Genomic DNA, 24,845 nt, shown 5'->3' with positions numbered 1-24,845 from the left:
TCAATATCAATTAATCAGCCAGTTAATGTTTGGAGTTTCAATTTGTTAATATGGTCATTATTTCCCAGAGCTCAAGGTGACATCTACCAGAAAATGTTGGCATTTCAGCTTAAAAACAACTTCAACTATTCTTATATTTTCACTAATTATTTCTGTTAAGCAATAAACTGTTTCAGCACTAGATGAGTTAGACAATCTCCAACATTATAAGATTTTCTTCTCTGTTTTTATTTTTTTCTTCTCTATTCAGCCTGCCTCTGACAATTTAACTCGTCTGATCTGAAAATTCATGGCTGACAGGTGGGACTGATCCAAACATTCTGCACTGAGCACAAAGTGACTGAATATCTGCAGTCTGCCCTGAGCACAGCCCCAAAGAAAAACAAGTTCATCTGAGTTGAACATTACATTCTGGTTGTTGGTGTTGCACAACTTTCTGCAGGCAGATACTGCAAGATAATGGATAAGACCCCCCTCCGTGTCTTAAAGGAAAAGTTCACCCCAAAATAGACATGAAGTCATCTACTTTTCGACAAACTTTGACATGTGTGTGGCCTGTGACTTCTGAGTAAGTGAAGCCACTGCATAATATCAACACCATGATTTATGAATCCTGCTATTACTCGGATCTTTGGCCACTTGGGAGCAGTGTGACAAGCTGTAAACACAGCACAGAGATACTGTCACCTTCTCAAGTTGCTAAAGCAAATATGTTAGCAAACAGCTGATTATTGACACATCCAGTGGGCGCAGAGCAACATAATCATTTTGAAGTTGTGTTTGCAACCACCTGACAAATCTAAGTCCAGTACACCATCAGCTGCTAAAGGCTCCACTGTGTTCACAAGCCAATTGCTAGCTTTGTCTGTCTGCAGTCTGGTGCTCAGCAGGTAAAGTGCAGTGGGTTTACTAGAGCTTCTGTACTTTGTGACTAAAAGATATGACGATAGTACTAAGAGTAAACCCAAGCAGTAAAGTTGCAGGCCTTAAAACCAAAACATAGGCTGACAGAAGCTAAAACATTCTGTAGAGCTGATGGGAACTTGAGAGTTTAGTGTTAATTCTTAGGTTGTCACTATGAACAACACCTCTAATGTTACACGTGGTCATTTTATCCATTGTTAACATAAAAATATTCATTTTAAAGCTCAATATTTAGCTTTTCTACTACTGTTCTGATGTTGCTCTGGTTGAACACACCTTCAGTGGGAAGTTACATAGGAAGATATAGAAATATTATGTTGGATTTTTTTTTGTTTTTGTTTTTTAAAAAAAACATGTCTCAAGGTTGTAAATGATTGCCCTGTTATTCAATAATAATTTAGTGTGACTGACTGAAAAATACATAAGTATTTTATGGTTGCACAAACATTAATAAAGTCTTGACTACCATGCAAGTGAGCAGATGACAAAACCTTCATTTCGGGGTGAACTGTGCCTTTAATAGTGATGCCTGTATTATAGAAATACGACAGCATGACAGACCGCTGAGCTCACAGCAAAAGCTGTTATGGCATAAGTGAAACAATTTCCCTTTTTTTCAGAGTTTTCATTCTTACAGAGTGTCCTGTGCAGTATGGTGAATATTCATATGGTGATGAAATAAGTATGGTTACTTATATAAGTACATTATGAGAATACAAGTGTTGGTATGATACAACTGGTAATAACAAGATGCAAACAAGAAGTGAGGTATAAACACAGCCATGTATCATCATAGGCTTCAGCTGACTAACGAGGACCAATCAAGTAATTCCACTTGTTCCAAACTTTTGCCACAAAGGGTTAAAAAGTGAGCGTGAAACACGATTTTTCATAGCGCTAAAAATTTCTCGTTGTCAAAATCCATTAGATATAAATTTGGATTATTCCTCTACAAAAGATTTCTACACAGAATCAAAGAAATGAAATGTTAATATAACATTTTTGATGTCAACTTTAATTTTAAATAACCACATATTTGGTTAAAATAGCAGTACCTTTCACTAGCAGGGGTTAGTTTTCTACATATGTACACACCACCAGCAAGGATATGTATATTTACAAGTGGGTAGCAGCATTTTCGAAATCATGGCTGATAAAAACCACTACTTTGAAGAGAAAGAAAAGGAATCAGTCATGCCACTTTTGCTTACAGTTGATGAAGCCCCCCCCCCAAAAAAAATCACCTCAGTAATGACTCATAAAAATTGTTTGCCAAATAGAATTTACGGGATTGAGTCCAGCTGAGCACTATTCCTTGTCCGAAGCCATTTAGAGAGAAAAGAGAGAGAATGAAAGGAGGGATGGGAAAACTTAGGGAAGAGTGAAATTATGGAACGACAGAAAACAATGAGGGACGAAAAAGAAAAGGGAGACTGCACGTGTGTCTGCTTGACTCCCTGTGGTGACTTTGTGTATACGTGAGACTGAAGAATATATTTTCTTCTGTGTGCACCACTGACATGCAACAATGACTGTGTGTTGATCAAAATTAAATTAAACCACAACTACTGTGTGTGTGTGTCTGTGTTCTGCACTGAGAGGAGAGTGTCTTCTGAGTGTGTGGAGCTAAGGTGCAGTGGTGCACACAGACCAGCAGGGGGAGCTGAGTGACCTCTAGAGGGCGGTGAGGCGGCCAGTGAGCGCCGCCTGGAGCTCAGAGGGGAGGAAGACTCCCAACTCTGTGATGATGCCTCCCGTGATGAGCTGGTGAGGGGTCACGTCGAACGCCGGGTTCCACACCTCGATGCCTGCAGCAGGAGACGAGACAATGAGTGCGTGGACAGAGGAATGAGGCTGGCGATACAATACAGAAGTGGGTCCAAACCTTCTTTGTCAGTTTTGTCACAGGCGTACTAGGATGAACTCAGAACCGTTTCATCAACACTGCCAGCTATCCAACCATTTATGGATTATTTCCTCCATTTTAAGCATGACTCTTTGCTTTATGTTTTTATTGTTTCCATTACTTTGAGCAACCCATCTGTTTAGAAAATTATTATTATTCTGTGGCAGAATGTGTTTCTGTCACTTCATGGCACCTCAGGTTTATCTTGCAAACCTGAAAAGGCATCCTGTACCCCAGGTTGGGAAAAACTGCTGAGCCCGTCACTGTATTTTATGAAATCATTACTCTGTCTGTGCTACACCCAGCCACAGACATCAAATACAGGACACTAGCATAGGGTTTCACTAATTAATCTCCTAAAACAACTGTGCACTGTAGTTTTGACCAATTTAATCAAAGAGGAGAAAACACACATTGATCCACATTTGGTCCTCTAGTGAGCATTTACAGCAACGGGATGCTGTATGTGGGACTGATTCTAAATAAACTACAGTGCCTTTCTTCATGCTAATGAAGTAACACATCACCCAGTGCAACTGTGTGTTTCACTGATGTGATTTTAATAGTCTCTGGACAACAGAGGAGCTCCACAGCACAGCACTACATCTGGCCACACAGCTAACACTTGGTAGTAAACCTGAGTCATTGTTGGTTTTGGCTTTATAAAACATATAAAATAATGCCAGCCTTATAATTGTGCTCTAAAATCCTGTTTACAGACAGGAGCAGAGAAGCATGAGACGGGAAAGTTAAAGAGAGTAATGTACAAGCACGTGTCCTCCCTCTCCAGGGGCCAATGAGCTCATTAAATGAGCGTGCATTAATTACTGTGATGTCACCGAGCACCTCTCTGTTCTGCCGACATAATTAGACCTCAAATAACTCAATTCAGCTCTAACAAACTCGCCTACAACACATCTCCAATCTGCTGTCACGGACGTAGACTTTGACACACAAGTGGAAAAGGGGTCAGAACTGCCCCGTTGTAAAAGCTGCAAAGTGACTGTTTTAAATCCTTTTGTGAAAACATTCTCTGCTGACTTTCTTAGAAGTCTTACCCACAATTCATAGCAGTTCAGCATTAGAAACAATGCCAGGGGATACCCCAATGGCCTAGGGGTTTAAGGTGCTGACCAACCCTGGTTTAAATCTATCCTGTCGTATGTCATTCACCATCTGATACTGTCCCATAAAGGCAAAACAAAATGCACAAAAAACAACAAAAGAAATAATAGATAAGGGAAACAAAGAGACAGAACAAGTTTACAAGCAGCCAGCACACAGCGCTTTGTGAAATCAGAGCCTCACACTTTACTGGCCACAAAAATTGCCTCTGTACAGCTAATGTGATTTCACAGAGTGCTGTCCTGGTCCTCATGTAGCCTTTGGAACCCGTGCACCTCCTTTTCACTGCATGTGACATCAATTAAAGTCTGTCAGGGTTCAGTGCTTAGGGCAGACACTGGAACTGGGCCAGGTTCATCCATCTCTCCAAGTCTGATGGCACTCTCAGTCCACTGCTGAAGTAAGAGTTTGAACCTGTTCCTGTCACTTTCCACTTCTATTCTTTCCATCCTGTACAAAACCCACAAACAACCCTCACTTCTCACCTGGGGCAGCAATGGGGACTCCGTTTATACTGGTGAGTTCCTCGGGAGGGCGCACTTCGATGATGATGTCCCTGCCGCTCTCCAGGCTCAAATCGCATGACGTGCTGGGTGCGGCCACATAGAATGGAATCCCATGGTGCTTTGCGGCGATGGCCAGCTGGTACGTGCCCACCTTGTTGGCTGTGTCGCCATTGGCAACCACCCTGTCTGCTCCCACCACCACAGCTGAGAGGGAGAACATGAGAGTAAGTCAAGTGCAAAATTGGAAAAGAAGGGGGGGGGGGTGTGCATGATAGCGCGCGCACACACACACACACACACACACACACCTGTGATGTCCATTTCTCTCATGGTGAGGGCTGCCATGCTGTCTGTGATAAGTGTAGCCGGGATTCCCTCTGCTACCGCCTCATACGCTGTCAGTCTGGATCCCTGGTTGTACGGCCTCGTCTCCGTGCAGTACACACGCTTCAGCCTGCCCAGCGCGTGGAGGCTCCGCACCACGCCTACACACGATCACAGATTTATTATCACAGTCACAGTGCCATAAATATTTGAACAGTCACCCTCTTTTCTCATTCACACACGTGGCTCCAGTCTCACCGAGTGCGGTCCCGTATCCAGCTGTGGCCAGCGAGCCGGTGTTGCAGTGTGTGAGGATGGTCACAGAGTCCCTCGGGACGCCAGACAGGATGTGCTGGGCGCCATAGTTACCGATCTTCCTGTTGTCATTGACGTCACGCTCCAGCATGTCTTCGATCCAGGCAATTACACTGTGTGGGGAGTGAAGGGGGGGTGTCACAAGAGGTGGGAATTAAGAAGAGGCTCCGTCTGGCACCGTGGACTTAATGTGTCCATCAAGTCTGCAGTTACAATTCACCTGCATGTTCTCAAATATGTTAGCTTTTTACCTCATCCCTCCTTCTACTCGGCTGTCATGTCCTCAGTTTTGTACACTTGCAGTACTAATCTGTCATTGTTGCCCAGTCATGTGTTTCATAAAGTACACAACAGCCCATAGTTCAACACCGAGTTTCAAGAAGCGAAAATCAGATCTTCCACCTCGCTGCTCCAGTGCCACTTTTTAAAACCAACTACGCTACAGTAACTTATATATATTTATCAATGCACGCTCCATTGTATTTCCTGTAGCATATGTGACTCATCCACTATGCTGCACTTTTAGAGACGCAGATTCAGCACCACACAAGCTGCCTGTGATGAGAAAGAGAGTTATTTTCATTCACAAGTAATGCATCAGTTCAACTTTTTCTTTCCTGACACCAACCATGATCCCTCTGCTCGGGGCCTCTGACTTTAATTTTTCTGTTTTCTTTTTCTCAAATTTAAAGTCTGTATAACCCCTCTGTGTGGTATCTGAATCACTGTAAAGCGTCTGTAAGCAATATAAGAAACACTGCCTTCTATAATGACATTGACAAAGACACAGCATTAAAATGAGGACTGGTCAGAACTGGCCGATATCTGATCTGTTTGATAAGGTCGGTATTCTGGCCAATATCAATCTGCTGTATTGGATCAGATCAGTGCAAAATTTGGCGCACTTTGTGTTGAACACGACAGCCACGACCCACGTGGAATACATCCTTCCATCCACACTAACGCTCTTGGGCTACAAGCTCTAAACTGCAGCCCTGTTGAGCAAATGAATACGGTAAAGATAACACTACTCAGAGTGCAGCTGACAATGAATCTATGACATGTTCATTATACGGGCTTCCCAATTTTCACATTATATGCGATATGATAACCTTCACAGCTTTAGAAAAACACCTGCAGCTGGTGTTGAGTGAGGAGGAGGTGTCGGCAGCACAAGTTTAGATCACTTCACTTCACAGTCCTTACAATCAACTGACATGTTCATTGTTTGCAGACATGTTTGGTGTTCGTTTGCCATGAGGCTGTCCTGTGTGTGCATTTTTCTTGTAAACAAATAAGGTTCCTGTAAACAAAAGATGCCGTTTGTGTCCCCGAGGCTAAACAAACGTTTCTTTGCACACAAATACACTTCTATCCTCATAAAACACTTGCAAAGGCAGTTTTTCTTTGAAGTTTGAATTCAGTATTGTTTACACCCTTGTTTACTTGCTAAAACGGCTCTTTTTCACCTGACCTTTCTGGTGCACATCCGTCACCAGTAGTTCAGAGGATTTGTTCGGTTTGCAATTTGCAAACACGTATTAGTCTGGAACCTCTCAGTTCACTTTAGGTGCATAAGAATACAGACAGACTTGAGTATCGCGATATTTTATGTTGTTATACTGCACTGATTCTCAAAAACACTGCATCAGTTTTTAATTCATGGTTTACACGCAAAGGCTTGTGGCTGTGGTTCATTTTGTATTGTGATCTGTCTTCAGTCTTTTGACTCCTCCACGTTGTCGGCATCAACTGAGACGAGAAGAAGTAAGCGCATGAACACAGGCCTGTGAGACAATAGGTCAGTATGTTCAATAATAACACCTGTGTCGTGATACTTATGTCGCCAGTCTTAGCTAACCTGACCCTGGTTCATATTCAACTTCCAAATTATCAGCAGGCCTCTGGATGCAGTTTGATAGAGCTACAATCAGTCAGGGCAGCAAAACGTGATCGGTGATGCTCCTCACTGTATCAAACCTGACCCGTCACAAGCCACGACACAGGGAAGTGTGCGTGAACGCGAGGGTGGACAAACCTATCTACCAGAGCAAATGAAACATGAGCTGGCACATTTGTCTGGCTGTAAGGCTTGTAAAAACACAGCTGCATAGCGCTACTAGTCAAACACTCCACACGGTACCTTTAATTAAGTTACTGGCTGAAACTGAATCACACCGCCGAGCACACAGGAAAACAAATGTTCAGAAAAAGGTCAAGATTTGGGTCAGAATTGATTGGTATGATGACCAAACCAAATGACTGGCAGTGAAAAAACTGAACCTCTGAACTGACACTGCTTATAGGACCCATGGAACAAATTTGCAGTATGCCTGAATGACCTGTTTGTAACGATTTAGCAAAACACAAACACAAAAAAATATGTAGCATCAAGTAAGTTTTAGGCAGATATTCAAACAACAAATCTGTAATTAAAGGATAAGTTCACGTTTTTAGAAGTCTTTGTATAAACCTGTCATGCTGTTCATACTGGCACTGGAGAGATCCCATTCAGATGGGATTTCAGTGGAAAAGCTGTTTACCCAAAGCTAATATGAGATTTCAGCATCCTGACCTAAAAATCAACTAGATATTTCCACTGTTAATGTCTTTTTGGTGCTAAACATCCTGTGTTGTTGTTCCTTGCTGAGCTCTGGCAGACAATAACCCAAAAGTGAGAAGACTGTCGTAAAAACACTGCAACCTTTTCATTTGATTTGTCTCAGTAAAAGTGCTGAAGCCTCACATTAGCTGATGTTGAACAAGAACTGTAAAATACATCTTACAGTAAATTTACTGATCTGCATGTGAACCTATCTTCTAACTAGTATTTTGATTAATCAAACAAGCCAAACAAGTTGCCTGGAAAGTGATGCAGCCACAGCTCTGCATTACTGTGACCAGCCCACCTTTCTCTGAGCTGCTCCGAGTTCTTCTCCATGCTCTCGTTCTCAGCAAACTCCATCAGTTCACGGGCAGCGCGACCCATGTTGACTGCGGTGGGCCGGGCTGAGGTCAGGTGACACAGAGACTCCCTGATGAAGGTCACAGGGTCATCACCCCCGGAGCCTGCCCGTAACTCCACAGCCAGGCTGAGGCAGCCGACGATGGCGATGGCCGGAGCGCCCCGCACCTGGAGGAGAAGGAAGAGGAGAGTCAGCATCACACGGCGGTCCTCCTCTTTGGTTTCTGTGCCAACTTCCAACAGCTCTCTCTCTCCCAGTTTTCATGACGGTTATTAATCTCTTTCCACCACAGAGCTGTGATCACCGAGCCAAAAGTTGTCATGACAGCATGGACTGAAATGATATCATCTGTCCTGGAGTCATTTCTCTCCCTGCTTTTAGACTCCATTATCATGACATCACCCTCTCTGCTCATGGTACATTCCTTCACTCTGACACACACACACACAGGATCAAACGTGCAGCTGCTGTACATGTGTGTAACTGGGGAGACAAAAGAGTGAAATATCTGCGGAGCCCTAATCAGTGAACATCTGAAAACGTTCCAGCTGAACTTGAACACCACTATCTGGACACCTCTGTATGTCAGGGCTTCAGAGATGAGGGGGGAAATGAGCTGGAGGTGTCACTGAGTGCAGCAACAAGACCAAGATGCGAACAAAAAAACCCGGAAAAGGTCATTAATAATTCATCAATAATCTCTCCCAAAGAAAGAAAGAGGAGGAGGAGGAGGGGGCATATTTCATGGGTGGGTGGCTGTGTGCAGATACCTAGTTTGTCGCGCTTGCACATGATAATGTGAAAACTACAAATAAAGGACGGTATTTTAGGGAGAGGGTGTAGATAATCGGGGATTTGTGGGTGGCTGGCGGGTGCTGCAGGTGCATCCAAAACAAAAATACAGGCCGAAAGACAAACGGGAGCACGGCGGCGAGCATATGGCAACACATGCGTGCAGCGCTGGGAGCACAAAAGAACCGACACACACGCACAAAAACATGCACGACGGGGATAAAAGCACCCTGCAGCGGGCATGCAGGTCGGCTGGGAAGTGGGAGAGAAAGCCCCTAGTGAGAGGAGGTGGAGGTGGAGGAAGAGAAAGGAGATCCGTACCTTCATGGACTTGATGGCCTCGTAAGCGTCCTGCACGGAGCGGATCTCATCGTAAACGGTCTGGTGTGGCAGCAGCAGCTGGTTGAGGATCTGCAGAGACCCGGACCGGTAGCGGATCGCTTCCAGCGTCATGACCGAACAGCGAAGCGGGATACTGGTGGAAATAACACGGATGTACCGGTAGCGGGCGGGTGCGCGCACACGCACTCTCTTTCTCTCTCTCACACACACACGCACACACACATACACACACTTTCCCCACACACACACTCTCCCTCCGGATACACGTTGAAGTGACCGCGGCCTGGCTGTCGGCAGTCCCGGGAAGCGTCGCGAAGAGAAGAAGAAGAAGAAGGAGAGTGCAGCAGCAGCAGGAGGAGGAGGAGGAGGAGGAGGTGTGGAGGTGCGGGCGGGACGGAGCAAACACAGGAGAAGGTCCGCCGTGTCGCACGGGAGGATAAAGAGGGGGAGAAGAGTGAGAGAAGGGTTGGAAACCTTCACACACTGACAGACAAGCAGGGAGGCAGACACGGAACCACGTGTTCACCCGAGCAGGAAGCCTTCGTCTGTGTGTCCACGCCCACCAAAGTCTCGCGGGTTGTCCAATTCTAATCCCCTCTTGTGCCTCTGTGGCTGTGCACCATCCCCCTCCCTCCCCGCTCATCTTTCCCCCCTTTGTCAGGGGAAATTTCACGTTCAAATACTTTATTAGCATAACACCAAAGAACCAAGATTCTCCCCAACAACAGCACGCATTGTCTGAAAAAAGATCAGTCTATTTTTATCTCAGATTTTGTTGTGTTACTCTTTTGGTGACACTGGTTTTATTTCCATATTCCTCTGCTCTGTGTGTGGATATTAGAAGGCTACTGTTACAAAACCTTCTTATATATTTTTCCTTTCTCACGACCTTTTTTCACTCCCGCTGTGCAGGGAAGTATTGGAGTGGGAACCCATCATTATCTGTGGCACAATTCTGAAACACTTTGCCAATTCAAAGTCATGTTTTGTCAAACTATTTTTGTTCACAACTAGGTAAAGTGATCAAGTGTGTTTCTTTGTGGGGTTTTTTCTGAGTTATTAAAAAAAGTGTGAGAAAAACCTGGTGAGGAATTGTCAGTTCAATGAAGACATGGACAACATGAAGTGTTGCTCCAGCATTTTATTCATATCAACACCAACCTCATACATAAGATAATAAAGCCTAAACAATCAGGCCTTCATACATTCCCCCCTTTTGAGCTGCACAAATCATCATGAGTTACACTTAAAAATAGAGACAGTGCATATTGTGATGTATATTTCCTGTATATAAATATTACATTTATACCGATTGCCCTTACATGACTGAACAGCTTAAAAAATGTCATACGTTCAACAGCAGAAGTTACCCAAGCCCACATGAATACATTTACTGCAGCTGATCAGGTCAGATATGACAACAATAACGACAAGCAATCCACCAAACGTTGTCCTTTTTAAACGGAGTGTAGCCAGATTAGAGCGCAGGATTAAAGAAAAAAGTGAGAAGGAGTGTGTGTGTGTGTGTGTGTTGTGTCTTGTAAATGCAAGAAATGAGTGTGAGTCACCAGCAGGACAAACTTTAACAATATGTGCCTCTTCCCAGGTCCTGACCATCAACCAGCTACCACAGTGAATGCTGATGAGCTTGTTGCCATGACAACGGGACAGCCTCAGAGGTCACGAGGTTACTCAGGGAGTGGGGTGATGCAGGAGGAGTTAGTGTGTGTGTGTGTGTGTGTGTGTGTGTGTGTGTGTGTGTGTGTGTGGGGTGGGGTGGGGGGGCAAGAGGCTAAAGGTTCTGGAGTGAAAGAAAGGGCTGCTCGTTAGTAGTTTTTAGCACTTCTTACGTGCGTGTTTAGCAGCTTTAAAAGATGCAAGTGTATAAAAATATATGGACTACATCACAGCTGGTCCCATCTGAAAAACATGCTGCGGAGTCTAAGAAATGTTTTTCAATCCAAAACACCAAACGTTCCCTACATCCCGCTTCTGAATTTTGACGATTTTTTTTTTCGTCTTTCTTTGTCTTTGACATGACAATAAACTGAATATCTGAACTGGAATTTGGAGTGCTGATCTGACAAAACAAGACATTTCAAGCTGTTGCTTTGGATTTTAGGAATTTTTAGGAAATTTTTTGTGTGTCTTCTGGCATTTTACAGACCAAACGATAAATCTATAAATCAAGAATATAATTAGTAGAGTAACAATTGTTTGAACAGTTTTAATTAGATCAAATCCATTATGAAAACTAGTCGACTCTGCATTCATTTTAGACAAGTTATATTATCGTAATCTGTGCTGCGGTGCAGTTCAAATGAATCTGCTTTTAAACTGCACTACAGTCTAATTCAACACTGACAAACATTAATGCAGACCTGATAATTACTGTGATGGATTACACAACTCTGTAGGCCAAATGTTTGGCTCAAACTCAAGCAAGCTTCAAGAGTTTGCTTTTCATACTGCCCAAAAATAAATGGAAACTGTTGGCTGCTTGGAACAGAAGGGAAGATAAAGCCAATCTTAAACTGTCCTACATGCATTGAAAAACTCTCAGCAAAAATGTTAAGTGTACAAGAGTTTTAGATAGGGAGCTAAAAGTTGCAAACACACTGGCACAGTCCTCTAAGTGCCAGTCCATCTCAATCTAAAGGTTATTATGTCACTTTAAGTCTTCCCATCTAAAACAATACTAGTTGATCAAAAGCGTAACAAGAATCAGAAAAAATCCCGATAGGAAAATTTTGCAGGGGTGTTACATAAAAATCAACAGCGAAGACGCGTGGCCACATCAGGTCAACTTTAACCAGGATTATTTGCTAATGGGTTGAAGCAGTGAGTAGATTAGAGCAAACACGTAACCAAAAAACTATTAGTAGAGTTACCAGAGATCATCCACATTCAAGAGTCAAATATAAACAAAGAGTGTAGTCTGCTACATCCATGCACTCGGCACGGATCAACAGCATCGGCTGTTGCCTGCTGTCAGGTTAGCAGGTTGTCAAACACGCAGAGGAAACATCTGTCCAGAGCGCTAAACAGAGCTGCGAGCACATGGCAATACATGATGCATCTCTCACATTAGTGTTTTTGCACACGTGACAAAATGATTAATTTAAAAGCGCCTGTGCTCGTCACAAATTTTATAAAGTTTTACCAGGTTTGTCTGAATTTTGTTTAGTAGAGAGGAATGACGAGGATGCTGATGACAGGGATGTCTAGGGGGAACCGAAATAGAAATGAGCAATTACCCAGCCTAACTGACACATACTGGGTTGCCTTTCTGTGGGCAGACTGTTCAGGGTCCACTGGAGGACTCAGCGGGAGAGAATCTGATTTTGTAAACTGCAAAAATCTGTGTTAAAAAAAAAAGACAGCACACTGACGCAGCAGTGGTTAATTATTTTCTCACTGACAGCACAAGGGACTTAATATTGTTTAGGAGTTAAAAGAAAATCCAAGTGGAGCAGGCTATTATTCTGATTACTTTGAATAATCTCTGAATATGTTGAGGAATTAGCATTAACGAAAGTGAAGATGAAGTAGTCAACAAAGGAGAAACAGCTGATGATGATGAAGAAGAAGCAATCCTTTCGCAGAGCAAAGCTTCTACCACATTCACCCCCTCTCCCCAGCCCCAAAGGCGACTCTACGTCTGATCTAGTCGTCTCCTTGGTGACACAAACACTAATCCCTCATTATGGGATGTAGGCTGTCGCGCCCCGAAGCCCCGTTTTTTTTTATTCCCATATCACACCACTCCAAACAGAGCAGATTACTGTAATCTGGGAACACTGGAGTAGACAGATTAGATTAAGCTCATTACACACATAAAATATGGGAAAAGGGGTTAAAAACACCTCAGTTCATTGGTTAAACACACTCCCTAACACGGATACACATGCACACACGCATTTTTTGGTCATCTATGGACACCAAAAGGCTCTCTGAGCTAGTGTCAAATGTAAAACTTTAAGTCTTCTGATGAATCTCTTCACCAGCAAGTCTCAAACGAAAGATGGGAATATAAAAAAACAATTAACAGAGTGCAGGTCAAGTCTGTAAAGCTGTACTTTAGAAGCAGCTTGCTGTAGTGTCTTGTTTAAGTGCAAATAAACGTGCCTGTCCTTTTGTTACTGAACACCTTTTAATGCTTGCTTTCATTTCTATGTCCCTTTGCAGTTACAGATTTGTTATTAATTACTGTGGCAGGCAACTAACCACAAATGACACGAGTTATATGATCAATTGACAGAACTATCAGGTTGGTTCATGCAGTTGTCACTGACATGAGTAGAATCATGCTAAAGGTGCTTAAAGTACCCACTGTAGTATTTGTATATGAGTGTGCGTGACAGAGAGAAATGACGTAGGCTAACAGTATTCCAGCCAAGTCTCCACTCTCCTCACTCTCCTCTCATCCAACGCGTTTCCTTCTCAGCGCTTCCAGCTGTAGCAGGGAGAAAAGGAGTACACTCATTATACATATGCTCATGATGATGATCAAACATTTTACATATTGACAGTGAGAAGCAAGCCTTACCTCACTCTCTACCATCTTCAGCCTGCCCAGTGCATCCTTGGCAACGTCCTATAAAAAGAGAATAAAAACCTAACACATCAACACCCAGATATGGACACTAAAAACACGCAAACAAGTGAGCAGCAACAATCGCATTCAAGTGAACAGTTAACCCTGATTCTGAACACACCCTGTTTCCTTGGCTGGAGTATTTCTTAACGGAGTCAGCAAGTCCATGGACTAAGCGTTGCAGCACATTTTCATACTCTGCAAATGTGGCGAAAGAAAGTGAGGGTTATAAGCTTGAGAGGTTGAGACATTTACTCACATGTATTAATATTGTACAAACTCCTGTGTATTCTGTGTGTGTGTTACCAGACAGCAGAGCAGGAGAGCCTCGCTCCAGCTGTGCTTTCTGCCACTGCAGTCTGTGTGTGACCTCTTTGTGCTGATGGATGAGGTCAGATGGGGGATCTCGTCGAGTCTTGCGGTACTCTGCCATCTGACAGACAGATGCAATGACTGTCAAGACCTTCGTGCCTTCAGGGGCCATTAAAGGCATTAGAGAAGTGGATGTTGTGCACAGGCACAGACCACGTAAACACACACAAATACCTTTCTCTCCAGCCGCTCCCTGTCGTAGTCGAGGAGGCTAAAGCTGTGGAATTTGTACTGTGGAGGCGAGCTGTTGGGATGACTGCTCCTGCTGCCCCCTTCGTGTCTGGGTTTGGACCGAGGAGATGGTGCCTAATTGGAAAAACACACAAACAGTTAGACTTCACTGAACTGACACTATCAATATACTTTGGTGCCAGTGCTGTTAGCTTTTGTTACTCCTGTATTTACAGGGCAGCACCTCACATCCTGACATAACGTAGTACAGATTTAGATGGACACAAAAGATGAAGTAGTTGTGTGAAAAATAGCTTGAGATAAAACTTAAAATTCTGCATCCTTTCAAATCTCTGCACATGTGCCAGTCTCTGCGCGACTGACTGCTAGAAACATGGCAACAATTGAACAATACAGTTCCCAACACCCCATGCCAATTTTGGAAAGGTGGTGGTGGTGATGATGGTGGTGCTGTTCAGTCCACATCTACACACATGCAGGTCAGAGGAACTGAAAACTCTACTTACTCGTTCCTTCTGTCTTTCTGGAGGAGAAAGGGACGACACGGGCTCAAGAACCAGCCACTTCTCTGTCACGGGCTGGAAATCAGCTCCTGATAAGGGCTCTCTGATCTTCACCCTCACCTCCAACTTCCCCCCTGTAGCTTTACGTCCATCCATCACCTGCAAAGCACATCGAAATCTTAGACAGATCTGTGTGCATGTGCATGTATATCTGTTAACATATGTCCAACATTCACCTCAATGATCTCTCTGAAGTCACAGTGGTTTTCTAGAGCCTCCAGCTTCAGCTGAGCAGTGCCCACCACTTTGTCAGTCTTAAACAGGCCTCTGTAAACACAGATAGTGAAGAACACAGCAGACAACAACATAACAGAGATGATGTTTACAGTATAAAGCATAAGCAGAGGTACTTCTGTGCATATTGTCCCAAAGCTATTTTGGTTTTACCCCTTGTGGATGATTTCAAACTTGATGCCTTTGGACTGTACGACTCGTTTGAAGCCTCGGTGGCTGCGGCTGATGTTGAGTTTGAAGTGCTCTTTAAACTCTGGACTGCTGGTGTTCTTTATTGTGCTGGTTTTGTCCCTCTGAGCCTCCTCCTACACAAACATAAATAAATGCATTAAAACCACATCTGTATAAAAAGAGATAAAAATCCATAATCTTCTCATCAAGTGTGAAAATCCTTTTACCACGCTGGGAAAAGGAAACTCAAATTTCACACTGGCATCCAGATCATTAGGCGAGACACCTGAAGGCAGAGAGAGAAGTGGGTGTGAACATACATTTGACACATTATTGCATGGTTGTTTCAAAGATGCAGACCTGCTTCAGTACCTGAGGGAGCTGGTAGGTTGATTCCTCTGATGATGTACAGAATCATCTCATTAGGAGTCAGGTTGGAGTAGACCCTACTTAACAAAAACAGGAGTCATGACCATTCAGAAACAGCATCTCCAGCGACAGACAGCAACCCGTTAGCATCACTGAGAGCCAAACAATCCTGACTGTTGAATGAGTCACCACCAGAGTCACCTAGCTGTTAGCTTGGTATGATACTGGAGCAGAGCCAGACTGAGTCACAATGACTCACTCTGACTCATCTACTGCTCTGGTCAGGGAATGCAATCCTCTTGTTGTCTAAAAAAAAATTTGTTTTCAAAATTAGCGACTGATGTATGAGTTGAGAATCTTTACAGGCAACCAGTGCAGTTTAAGGGCCTCCGATAAAACATTAAGTACATCATGTCTTAAATTTATGATGACCCATTTAACATCTGTCATATTTTCATCCGAGGCTGTGTTTCAGGGATGCTAACACCAGTATGAACTGCTAAAAAAATGAAAAAAAAAAAAAAATCAACTGAGATGCAACGATTACGCAACCACATTTTATCATTACACACAGGACAGGATTTCTAGGGCGTGAACACACATCAAAGTTCAAATGTAGCTATCACTTGTGCCAATTTTAAATTTATCTTGTAGGGTTTACAATGGAGGCACATAGTTAATGTGAAAAAAATGCTGGAAGTCTTATGAAATACTGACAGGCAGGTCACATAGAAACCACAAAAAAGTTTGACTGACTAATTATAATAAAAATTTTGTTCCCAAGGCAGGATTTTAGATATTTTAGATATTTTAAATAAGACTAAGGGTATGCCACTATGCTAGCAGCTCTGTGAGGCTACCCCTAGATACATGCTAGCAGGTATAATGTTTACCATGTTAGCATGCTAATATTTGCTAATTAGCACTAAACAATTTTCATCATCATCAATCATCATTATCTGGTAACCTTCAGTGTACAAATACAATCTGATGGCAACCCATCCAGCAGTTGTTGAAATATTTCTGTCTAGAACTAAGTGGTGGACGAACCAACCTTAGAGCTGCTACCATGGCTAACAAGTGTTTACTTCCGGAGCACATGCCATTCAACAAGATTATAACATAATATTATTATGCATGAGTGTGTTGCTGACTTGACAGTGTTGAAAGTCCTCTCCTCTGTGCGGCACTTAGGGACTGGCTGGCCCTTGGCGTAGGAATTCTTCAGCATCTCTATGTTCTTCATACACTCCTCAGCCTGCCTCTCAAACCTGGGGAGAGACGGAGACGGTCCTTACACGCAAATGATCACACTTCACAATAAGGCCTTGTGCCTGAAATGTCACAGGTCTGATCTGTGTGCTGTGCACAAGCAGTGGTCATAGTACAGCAAACAGCTCGTCTTACTAGTTGGCTCCCTGGCATTGAACTACTACTTACAACACTTTCAAAATTATGGATGGATTATGAAAATAAATGCTCTGCTTCCAGGACAAGATACTGTTTTTCAAAGCATATCTGAAGCAGTGCAGACTAGTCAACAACGCCCAAGAAAAAGGGTAATAAATGACATGTGACACGTATATTGTAGGTGAAAAAAAATCTATGAAGAAAACATTAAAAATATGCAGTGTGGCATAAAAATTAAACAAAAATAACACTGTGAATTGAGCTAACATTTGAAATTAACTCAACTTGTAGTAGTACAAAAGACTGGATTTTAAATTCCATCATGGTTGCAGATAAAATATAAGATAAAATTCACATATACAAAGATTCACATGAAAAATGTGTCTTACTTCAAAGCTTCAGCCACACTGCCCAGCTGTATAAACTGCTGAGCGTAGCCCAGACATTTCTGTAGGTTGAAATACACGACAAAAGAAGGTGTGGGAAACAGCCAAAGACAAAGACAAAGACAAGGCAGACAACAGCTGTGATTCAAAACATGTCTATTTGGAAAGGCACATGACTAGAAAAGTGATGAAAATCTTTAAGGCCATAATCTACTGTACTATAAACATTAGTATAAGCCATTCACTAATATACAGCAAGATTTAGGGCGTGTACTCTCCTATAAAATGTACACAAATAGAGAAGGGAAAGATGTGTCCTGACCTCATGCTGCTTTCGCAAAAGATCCATGAGGCCGTGGTACTTTTCACTAGAGCGAGGGGATTGAGGGGAGGTACGGGAGCGAGCCAGGGAGTAGTCCTCCTCGCTGACTGGAGTACTGGGGATCTGCCGGGAAGGACACAATTACAAATGTGGGGAGAACCAAAAAAATCATGTGCAGGGGAAAAGGAAATCTTAAGACATAAAAATAAAAACAAAGCGGATAACTACTACAAATTCAATTAAAAGTGGAACAGATTTTTTTTTGACTCTTAAAATATTCCTTTATGGTTTGCAACACTGTTATGAAAGCCCCCAAATACAGATGCACCAAAATATTATCAGCTGTTACTTTGCAGAGGCCTCTGTCTGTACAGTAGATATTATTAATATTTGTTTCTAAGCTTGTATGGCAGACAGGAAGACAAACTAACAGATGCACAAGCATAATATTCTTGGTAATTACACTGTGGTTCTCAGTCAGACAAAAATACATGACTTATATGAAGCAAAGATGTTACATAAAAGTAAGGCAATAAGAATGAAAGTCATATGGGATTAGTGTTGTGAAACAATGTGAAATATGAATATTGAAAGGATACTAAAAATATGCAGATAGACTCACACACAGGTGAGATACAAACACAAAGAAGGTAAGGTTATTATGAGCACAAAAAGTGTTGAGATTTCACCCCATGTTTCCTTCCTCTCGTCTTCTATTTCTGTCACACTTTGTGTTAGCACACCTCACATATGTGGTTGCTCCTGTGACAACTTGTTCAACTCCTGCAAACTTGATCTGTACTTTCTTGTAGGTCATTCATTTGCACATGAAAATATATATCTACAGATATCTATCTATCTATCTATCTATCTATCTATCTATATACACATATATATATATATATACACACAACCTTGCTGATATCGACAGGTAGGCCAGACTTGGCAGCAGTGATCATGGGGTCCAGTCCCTTGGCATGTCTGAGGTGCTGCGCTGCACCGGTCATGTCCTACACACCACCAAACAGCAACAAACGCACCAGTCAAAACACAGCAATGCAGCAATTTAACAGCTGTTCAAGACTCCAATAAAATTTCCCCCAGGGATCAATAAAGTATTTCTTATTCTGATTCTGAAAATAACAGACTGACGTGACAGGGAATCCATCTACAGCAAAGAAAAAACTGAAAAAAGGTCTACAGCTTACCTTCATCTGTTTGGAGCGTAGCGCTGCACGCAAAAAAGCCTGTCGCCTTAGCAACAGGAAATCAACTTGCTGTTGAGCTACAAGGATAATTATGAGAAAAGGAGGTGAAACTGATGCAACTAACATGTTGTATGACACATTTTGTATGTGCACATGTACACACCTTTAGGTCCCAGTTTTAGAGCTGTGGAGCCTCCAGGCGCCTGAGGAGCCGGAGACTTAGCTTTTTGGGCAGGTGGACGCACTGCAGGCTGAGAAAGAAAACATGACTTTAGGAATCATCAGACAAATTCAATGAGCATAATGTACATAGGGATTTACTGTACAAAGTACAGTATTGTTCTCTTACACTGAAAAAGCTTGAGACTCTTGTGAGCTTGATTCAATGCTGTCAAGTCTTCACTAAATTTAATGAGTTATTGTTCTGCAGATTACCAAAAGGCACTTAATCACATTCCTTGGCTGCACAATAACAACTAGACTACTTAGTAGTGCCATTTTTTTTTTACCTTGGCAGCCTCACTTTGTCCATCCTCTCCTTCATCTTCTCCATCTGCATCCTGATTAGCTATTTTCATAGCCGTTTCCAGGACACCCATGAAGTTCTGCTGAGCCCCCTCTGAGCCCTGAAATGGTGGACAGCCTAGAGAGCAACAAACGTGACTTACTGTACTTATATAGTGCAAATGAACCTGAAACACATGTGAAGAAAGTTACCTGGTGGCACAGGTAGATCAGAAAGGTTAACAGGCCGTCCAGCTTTGTGAGCTCTCATGGCATCCTGGTATTGCTGTAAAGAAAAGAGGGGATGACGGTGATTCTGCTGTCACAACTCCACCTTTGAATACTCCTATACTCCTAATACTATTATATACTATATATACCATATACTAACACAAAAGGGGTCGACCAAAATACAAAGTGGCCTTCTTGCACAGGACCGACATGGAAATCAATGTCATTACTGTGGTTCCACTGCTACAAAAGCAACATATACATATGCACCTTGGCCAAATCTAATTAATGTAGAGGTTTCCTATATTTGGCACAATGTCTTTGAACAATCTGCAGAGAAGACAGACTTTATTGCGAATTATTTTGGTAAGTAAAATGAGCAGTAGTGGTAAGTTACATTCAAAGCAACAAAGGGTATTTCCACTCAAAATAAAGTGAGTCACACACCACTCATTCAGGGAAATAAGAAAAACACACCACCAAACAGCAGCACTTAGTCAGGAATAAAAGATGCATCACAAATAGTTGTATCTTGGAGAATGCTAAGCTAATGCTTGGTTCTAACTGTAAATATGAATTGCACATCAGATTACGGTGCAAAAAAAATAAAATAAAATAACAACTACAAAACAAAGCAGTTACATTAGTTCAAGTGCACAGTGGGTACCTTGACAATGCGCTGGTGCATACGAGCCTTGCGATCATCTCCTTTACTCTTGGCTCCCTCTGCTGCTGACTTGTATATGTCCATCCTCTGTTGCAGAGCTTCTGCCAAACTTCTGGGAACAGGAAGTTCTTTGCAATGCACACACAGACACGCACAGACTTTGTTTTAATCACATGCCCTATGTTGCACTGTAGTCAGAGGGAAGGAACAGGGCTAATGGGATCTTACCAGCAGGGGCCACCTGTGTTGGTGCAGGAGCAGGGGGGGCGGCGGGCTTCGAGGAAGACTCAGGAGGAGGAGGTGCACAGTGTTCCGCTACTACATCTCCTGCAGATGATAAAACATTAGCAGAAGGGTGGAGAAGAGCTATTATTATTATAACCTTTAATTAATTAGGTAAGCAGAAGAAATAAGACACACAATAAACCTTTCTACCTTTGTAATCAATTCTATTTGTTTTTTATCTCCCCAAGTCCCCTATTTACCCTTGAGGTGTCAAGAGTTAGCCAGTCCCATATAAATAAAAATGCCAGTTCATTAGCCTACTTTTTTGTATAGTTCACAGTGATATCTATGTTGAGCACAAATATGGTGGTTGATTACACAGTGATTTTTCATTTCTCACAAAATGACTCCAATATTAGAAACAGATTTTTTTACCTTCAGAGTTGTTCATTATGAGGTTTAAAAGTCAGATAGCTGTCTAACAAAACTGACAGATAATTCTAAACCTGAACAATTTCTATTTCAGTGCTGTTATATTTGCAGATGGCAAGAAGACAGAGCTATGTGTTCTTGAAAATAAAGCAGGTTTTGTCCAAGTTAGAGGTTATACAGTAATTCTGATGTCTAATGTTAAAGACAGAGTGTAATCTACACATGGTTTGAGTTGGAAAAGAGCCACGTGTATGTAGCATAGAAATGGATATTATAAACCTGTGTTGGAGTAATAATATTGTTTGTATAAACTGTAAATAATAACGAACCAAGCCCAGCACCTTGTGGCATCCACCTTGGTTATAAAAAGGTTATTAAAAGAAAGGTTGATGTGAGACCGCTAGTACAGGTTTTCTATGATCTATCAGACACCACCACGATCATCCAAAGAAAGAAAATAAGGTTTGATTAGTAAAATGCTGCGGTCAGTAGAATCAAAAAGCATTGAAGCAAAAATAAGAAGAATAGAAGAATTATAGTAAAGCAGTTAAAAAGAGTTTGAAGATGACATGTTTTCCTATTCCATGTTGTTTAATTACCTACCCTGCAGATTTGCTTCTCTGAATACAACATCAGCTGACAAAGTATAAGTTAGGAATAGGTTAGGAAATGAGCTGCAACTCAGTAGGACCTGCGTCCACAGAATGATTCAATGAGGGAATCAAGAGTAAAATCCTTTAAGAAACCAGACTACAGTGAACAAGTCATCAAAACGAAAATTTTAGACAAATTATTCCTTCAAAGTGGTTACACTGACCAGGAGGAGGAGGCAGCGAGCTCAGGTCTATTGGTTCATCTCTGTCCAGTGCCTCCACCAGCACGTCCAGTTTCTGCATTCATGGAGGTCAACTCTATTAGGATTGACTTAGTCTACGTACGCTGATACAAACAAACAGATGTATTCATGCAATAACAGCGACAGTGGTTCTATTACCTTGGCAGTGAGGTAATGCTGTTTGGCCTGGTCAACGTCACCTCTCTGTTTGGCATTTATGGCAGCCAATTTGTACTCCCTCTGCCTGGACAACACTGCCTGTTTCAGTTCTTAATAGAGAGAGAGAGAGTTTGTGTGTGTGTAACAGAAAGAGAGAAGTAAAAAAAGAATTGCATAAAAGCTAAGGAGGACAATGGGGACATGATTTAGTAGGGACATTACTTGTTTGTTTAGGTTGTGTTTATTAATTGTCATCAAAAAACTTTATTTAATTGATCACTATTGGTCGCTAATTATTAATACTGAAAAAGTACTATCTGAACATTTAATGGAGAAAAATAAAGAAAAATAAGCAACTATAACAAGTATTATATTTACTGTGAGAAGAGAAAGCACGAAGTTTGAACGCTGAATAGACAGAACCACAGACTATTCTCTAGTAGTCGTAAAGACATTAGCTTTGACATTATGATTATACTCTGCATGCTACAATGTGTGTGTTTACCTGAGTGCTGTGCGTCAGGCTGGCTGGGGGTGAGGGGAGAGATGGCAGGTGTTTCTGGGGTGACGGCAATCGTAGGCTTTTGGGGTGGCGTCAGATGGAGCGGCTTCGTTTTAGGAGCTGTCGGCGCAGCCTCCCTTAGAGGCTTCTGATTTGTGGGAGGCGAGGGCATCAGCGTGGGCTGAGGCACTTCTCGTTCTTTGATTGTTTCAGATTCAGCTGGGATGTTGGGCTTTCCACCGAGAGCAACAGGAGGCGGGATCTCTTCTTCATTGACTGGTTTTCCTTTTCTGGCAGACGTCAACATGGACTGCAGTGTCTAGGATTCAAGAAGAAAAAAAAAACCACAAACACAAGTTTGCAAAACTTGTTAAGCTGAAGATTCATATAAAAGAAGTTCACAGATTTTGGATGAGAAAAGCATGAGAATCAACAAGCCCTGAGGCTGCATGAGATGCTTTCTCTTTTTCTTTTCAATTTTACCTTTAACCCACGGTCGTATCTTCTAACTTTGCTAGTCTCTCCGGTAGCCTTGGCATTGGAAATGGCTGTCTTATACATTTCAATGCGCTCCAATAGACGGGACTCCAATCCAGTTGCACCACTGGGAGCAGCAGAGTGGGATGGGGTGCTCACTTTAGGAGCAGTCGGGGTGACAGCAGGAGGGGTGGGAGCAGGAGTTTGTCCCTCATTATCCTCCAAAACCTCATTCAGTTCTGCCTATACACGGCAACAAGGACATTTATATAGTTCAGGGAAAATCCAGATATTTAAAGCAATAGCTAAGCTTCACAATTAGAAAGGAATTGGGTATGAAACTAACAGATTTTACTTATTATCAATCAGTATGTTCAACATTTTCTCCAGTATTCAGCCCTCACAACTTTCCAGACCCAAGATTATCACTGGAAATTGCTTGTTTCAATTTGACCAACCGAGTCCCCAGAGTTTTTCAGTTTACTAGCAAATTCATGACACTTCTGCTTGAAAAATGACTGACATGACTGATGCATTTTCTGCCAATTAATCCAACTTTCCAAGAATAAAATTGAAGCAAGTGTTACCAGTAGATCTTCATCATCCAAATCATCATCCCCCAAGTCTTCATCATCAAAGTCTTTCATACAAAGAGCTGCCATGCGCTCTATTTCAGCCATGGGAACAGGAGCTAATGTGGACAAATAAATAATGCAGAAAACCGTACACAGCACATCAAAATTTAAGCTGCAGCACATGGATGGCACAGATAACTGTGAAAACTTTGCTTTGCATTGATAGTGTCCACACATTAAATGATCGACAGAAATTAGTTTCTCACCTTTGCCGTCACCTTTCCTCCCTTGTGATCTCCCTCCTCCACCTCCTCCTCCCACCAGATTCAACAGCTCTGCCTCCAGATCTTCATCATTTCCCTCATCATTCATCCCTCCATCTGGGGACAGGTCAAGGAGCAGCCCCATCTGGGAGACAGCGAGACAGGCACAAGGAAAGACGGGGAGAGAGCTGCTGACTCATACCTGTTGTTGACATATTAGCGGTAGTTATCATTCACACATCTCATTATCTGACATGTCGAGTGTTACCTGTTTGGCACGCGCTGCTCCTTGACCCCGGGGTGGGGGATTCCGACTGCGACTCATGGACTCTTACCACCTAAATGTTAACGAGGGATTCAATTAGTTGAACCAGTGAAAAGAAAGGTGGTGATCGTGTCTGTAACACGACAGTATCCACTGCAAGCGCACCTGTGTGGAGTCAGCTATGACTTTAATAGCAGCCACTTTATGCCATAAATCGAACTGTTTCATCTGCCATGAGTTAGCTTCTATACTCATGTGAGCTAACAGCTATCACAACATACTATGGAATTTTTATATAATCTAGCTAATGAGTGTATAGAACAGCTATTTACCTTGTTAGTTCAACGTACCGTTAGTGCTACAGCTAGTCGGTTGGGTTATTCAAGTCGAAAACTGTTGAGCATCAACAGGAGAAAAGACGGAACATATAAAAGCATACAGGTCGATTCTAATGTTTAGTACGAGCTATCAAAACAAGAACGCAAGCTATGGAATTTACTTCCTACATTGCGTCTCCAATGGCAACGCACATAGCGCTTTACGGCTAACGTAAAACACCGACGTATGCCGAATCCACGGACGGAGGTGCCGTGGGACAAAAAATAGAAGCGGCAATTTGTCACTTTCTTCCAGTTACTGGGAGTCAACTTAATCAGCATAAATTTGTTATTTGAACAGTACACTCA

The 24,845-nt window shown here is 42.4% G+C and overlaps 2 protein-coding genes across 4 annotated transcripts; both read right to left on the bottom strand.

The window, feature by feature from the left end:
• Window positions 1-224: 224 nt before the first annotated feature.
• On the bottom strand, window positions 225-9,776 carry mri1 (methylthioribose-1-phosphate isomerase 1). The gene is made up of 6 exons (XM_046406205.1): window positions 9,180-9,776; window positions 8,010-8,233; window positions 5,044-5,213; window positions 4,770-4,946; window positions 4,441-4,665; window positions 225-2,732 (listed from the first exon to the last, which is right to left on the bottom strand). The coding sequence occupies exons 1-6, from the start codon at window positions 9,309-9,311 to the stop codon at window positions 2,599-2,601; spliced, it is 1,062 nt and encodes a 353-aa protein (XP_046262161.1). The 5' UTR covers window positions 9,312-9,776; the 3' UTR covers window positions 225-2,598.
• Window positions 9,777-10,326: 550 nt separating this feature from the next.
• cc2d1a (coiled-coil and C2 domain containing 1A) lies at window positions 10,327-24,718 on the bottom strand. Of its 3 annotated transcripts, none has more exons than XM_046406072.1 (28): window positions 24,510-24,718; window positions 24,163-24,232; window positions 23,898-24,039; window positions 23,644-23,747; window positions 23,216-23,299; window positions 22,583-22,898; window positions 22,078-22,187; window positions 21,901-21,973; window positions 20,655-20,753; window positions 20,427-20,554; window positions 19,742-19,814; window positions 19,534-19,667; window positions 19,188-19,275; window positions 19,025-19,101; window positions 18,731-18,826; window positions 17,817-17,939; window positions 17,498-17,556; window positions 16,853-16,969; window positions 15,702-15,775; window positions 15,557-15,615; window positions 15,312-15,463; window positions 15,101-15,191; window positions 14,868-15,023; window positions 14,344-14,475; window positions 14,104-14,230; window positions 13,919-13,995; window positions 13,750-13,797; window positions 10,327-13,656 (listed from the first exon to the last, which is right to left on the bottom strand). In XM_046406072.1, exons 2-28 carry the CDS (start codon window positions 24,217-24,219, stop codon window positions 13,624-13,626), a joined length of 2,829 nt encoding a protein of 942 aa, XP_046262028.1. In that variant the 5' UTR covers window positions 24,220-24,232; window positions 24,510-24,718; the 3' UTR covers window positions 10,327-13,623. The 3 variants fall into 3 exon arrangements, with proteins under 3 accessions (XP_046262028.1, XP_046262020.1, XP_046262011.1); XM_046406064.1 differs by having other exon boundaries at window positions 23,063-23,299; window positions 24,492-24,716; XM_046406055.1 differs by having other exon boundaries at window positions 23,063-23,299; window positions 24,510-24,716.
• Between the last annotated feature and the right edge of the window lie 127 nt (window positions 24,719-24,845).

The sequence above is a fragment of the Scatophagus argus genome, chromosome 2 (assembly GCF_020382885.2).
Source record: "Scatophagus argus isolate fScaArg1 chromosome 2, fScaArg1.pri, whole genome shotgun sequence".
Lineage (NCBI taxonomy): Eukaryota > Metazoa > Chordata > Actinopteri > Scatophagidae > Scatophagus > Scatophagus argus.
Note: the sequence above shows the minus strand (reverse complement) of the source record. Positions and strands in the feature narration are given on the sequence as shown.